Source organism: Quercus suber, unplaced genomic scaffold, assembly GCF_002906115.3.
Source record: "Quercus suber isolate HL8 unplaced genomic scaffold, Cork oak 2.0 scaffold_420, whole genome shotgun sequence".
NCBI lineage: Eukaryota > Viridiplantae > Streptophyta > Magnoliopsida > Fagales > Fagaceae > Quercus > Quercus suber.
The window spans coordinates 266,088-268,695 of NW_027069871.1; the positions used below are offsets into that span (position 1 = coordinate 266,088).

General features: G+C 31.7%; 1 protein-coding gene across 1 annotated transcript; it reads right to left on the bottom strand.

Moving 5' to 3' along the window:
* Positions 1–462: 462 nt before the first annotated feature.
* On the bottom strand, positions 463–1,510 carry LOC112005191 (stress-response A/B barrel domain-containing protein UP3). Its single transcript, XM_024037444.2, has one exon. The coding sequence runs from the start codon at positions 1,401–1,403 to the stop codon at positions 705–707; it is 699 nt and encodes a 232-aa protein (XP_023893212.2). The 5' UTR covers positions 1,404–1,510; the 3' UTR covers positions 463–704.
* Between the last annotated feature and the right edge of the window lie 1,098 nt (positions 1,511–2,608).

Consider the following 2,608-nt stretch of genomic DNA (forward strand, 5'->3'; position numbering starts at 1 on the left):
AAGACTGTAAGTGTATGCACAGATGCAAAATAGGTCCATTATATTGTACGGTCATTGGTTCATTAACTTGTAAAGACATTAGCGGATGAAAAACTAATTGGAAAAATAGTGGATTCACAACTTCGCGTACCCACCCATCACAATTTGGGGTGGCTATTCTTCACAAAATCATATGAAATATGTTAGGCGAAAATGCTATTTTAATTCTTATATTTTGGTGTAAGTAAATTTGGTCAATATTATTTTCAATTTATGGTAATTTTATCCTTATCGATAAATCAAGAAAATGACTACAAGCTAAAAATAAAAAGAACAAAATTAACTTCTACAAAAAAAATATCCGAATCAAATTAACAATGATCTTAGAACGTAAAGACCAAAATTATATTTTTTGTGAATATTATAATATGCTAACAGTATTTATTATTTAAAAAAAAAAAAAACTAAAAATACCAACAAATATTAGATGAAGAAACCAAAATTTCTCTCAAAGTAATAGTAAAATTTTACATTGAATGAAAATTACAAGGAGGTATTTTTTCCAAACGGATTTGAAAGTTAATAAATCCTCCATCCCAATAAATATGCATGGTTTACACATTATTCTTAGGTTAAAATACACTCGGTCGTTGCACACAATTAAACACAAATAGCAAAATTGCAGTGAAATCTTGCTCTTACTCTTAGATGCACACATTAAATAACTAAACAGAGGAGGGGATGAGGAAATCGACGACGACCTCACTCTCCACAAAATCCTTAAACTTGTGTTTCAACTTCCCCAATTCCTCATTCGAATCCTCCAACTCTGTGGGTCCAGGAAAAACCGCCAGATAAGCTAAGGAGTACCCTCTGCTTCTCTCTGGAGAAAAGTTCTCTCCGTAACTCATCTCGCTAATTTGTTTTTGCTGCCCCAACAACAAACCATCCTTCGTTTCTTTTAAAACCCCAAGTATCTCTGATTTTTTTACATCTTCTTCTTCTTCTTCCTTTAGTTTGAAGAAGCTGACTCGAACTGCGGACCCGGGTTTGGGTTTGGGTGTGACCGCCAGACGAAGATCGGGGGCGACCCAATCGAAGGCCATGATGTCTTCGACTATGTGCAGGCCGTGATCTTTGACGGCGCTGTCGTGGCGGGGGTGGATAGTGTAGGCCTTGAGGTCTTGCTTGGAGTTGTAGCGGCTGTGGAGGATGTGAGTGAAGTTGAGCGAAGTGGCGGAAGAGGTGGTAGTAGTAGTAGTAGTTTGGATTAATGGGGCGGCGGTGAGCTGGGCCACTTGGTCCAGGGAGGACAAGCCGTTGAGAGCGTCGAGCCACGCCTTCACCTTCGATGGTTCGGCCTCGTCTTTCACCTTGAACAGGACGATGTGTTCGATGGCCTCGGACACGGACTGCGATGCCATCTTTCAGTATCGGTTGACTTGAGAACTGAAGATTTCAGACTTGTCAAGCTAGAGAGAGTGTATGGACTATGGAGGGACCCAGGGAGTGGCTGATGACCATGCTTGATACTTATTTTTTTCACCTATTTTTTTTTTTCTAAATTATTTTTGTACCTACTCTACAGTGTGTCCGGGACGCAAGTGTGTAAATATCATTTTTTTTAATTAATTTTTTTCAATTTGTTTTACTAACTTTTAAGTTCAAAGTATTAAATAGTCTTCTGGTTGTCAAGTGGATTGTAATTAAACTAGTTAATACCTTTTAATATTTGCAAGAAAAAAATTTAGTTATAAAATTGGTTGTAGTTTAAACTTGAAATTTTACTTAATATTTTTTTTTATTGAATGTGAATTTTAATAAATTTACTATTGAATCGTATTTTCTTTTTATATCTTCTATATTTGCAAAATTTTTAGAAAATTAAAAATCAATAGGTATGATATCAATAAATTATTTAAATTGCAAGTTTTTGTAGTTTAAAATTATGAATAAAATATAAACTTATAAATCACATGGTAAATAATATTGGATTAATACAAAATTTAACATGTATATTAAGAGCATAAAAAATATGCGATTCAACGGTTAGATTTTCAAATATGTAGTAATATTTATTTTATTGAATAAAGTTGTAACCTTAAGCTACAACTACTTTTGTAACTAAACTTTGTCCTATTTTTAATAAGACATCTAAAATTTAAATTATTGTCTATTATTGAATTATAAAAAAGGGAAAAGTTAACGGATTTTTAAAATATTTTAAATAAATTTTCTTTATAGTTTTTATATTCCGATAAAAGCAATATCAAAACTTTACTAAAATTGTCTATTAATAATGTTCAAATAATACCTATTAACCGAATTCAAATCTAAAATATAAAAAATATTCTAGCCTCCAAAAGAAACAAGGAAGATTAGAATATTTTTGCCTAGTTTATAATTATGGCTAAATGAATGACACCCTAATTAGTAAGAATTAAAGTCGTACACAAATTAAATTATTTAAGTTGTAAGACAATTTAACTAAAAACAATCAATTTCAAAATGAAAAGTGGGTATAAGTATATTGGTAATATTTCTTTAAACATTAAGATTAAATAGATATAACAAAATAATCCAGGATTAATGAAATTGAAATCTTGACACATTTCAAAAACCATATGAG

Bases quoted from the DNA above. Each gene is read 5' to 3' on its own strand.
- LOC112005191 (XM_024037444.2), bottom strand. From the start codon at position 1,403: ATGGCATCGCAGTCCGTGTCCGAGGCCATCGAACACATCGTCCTGTTC.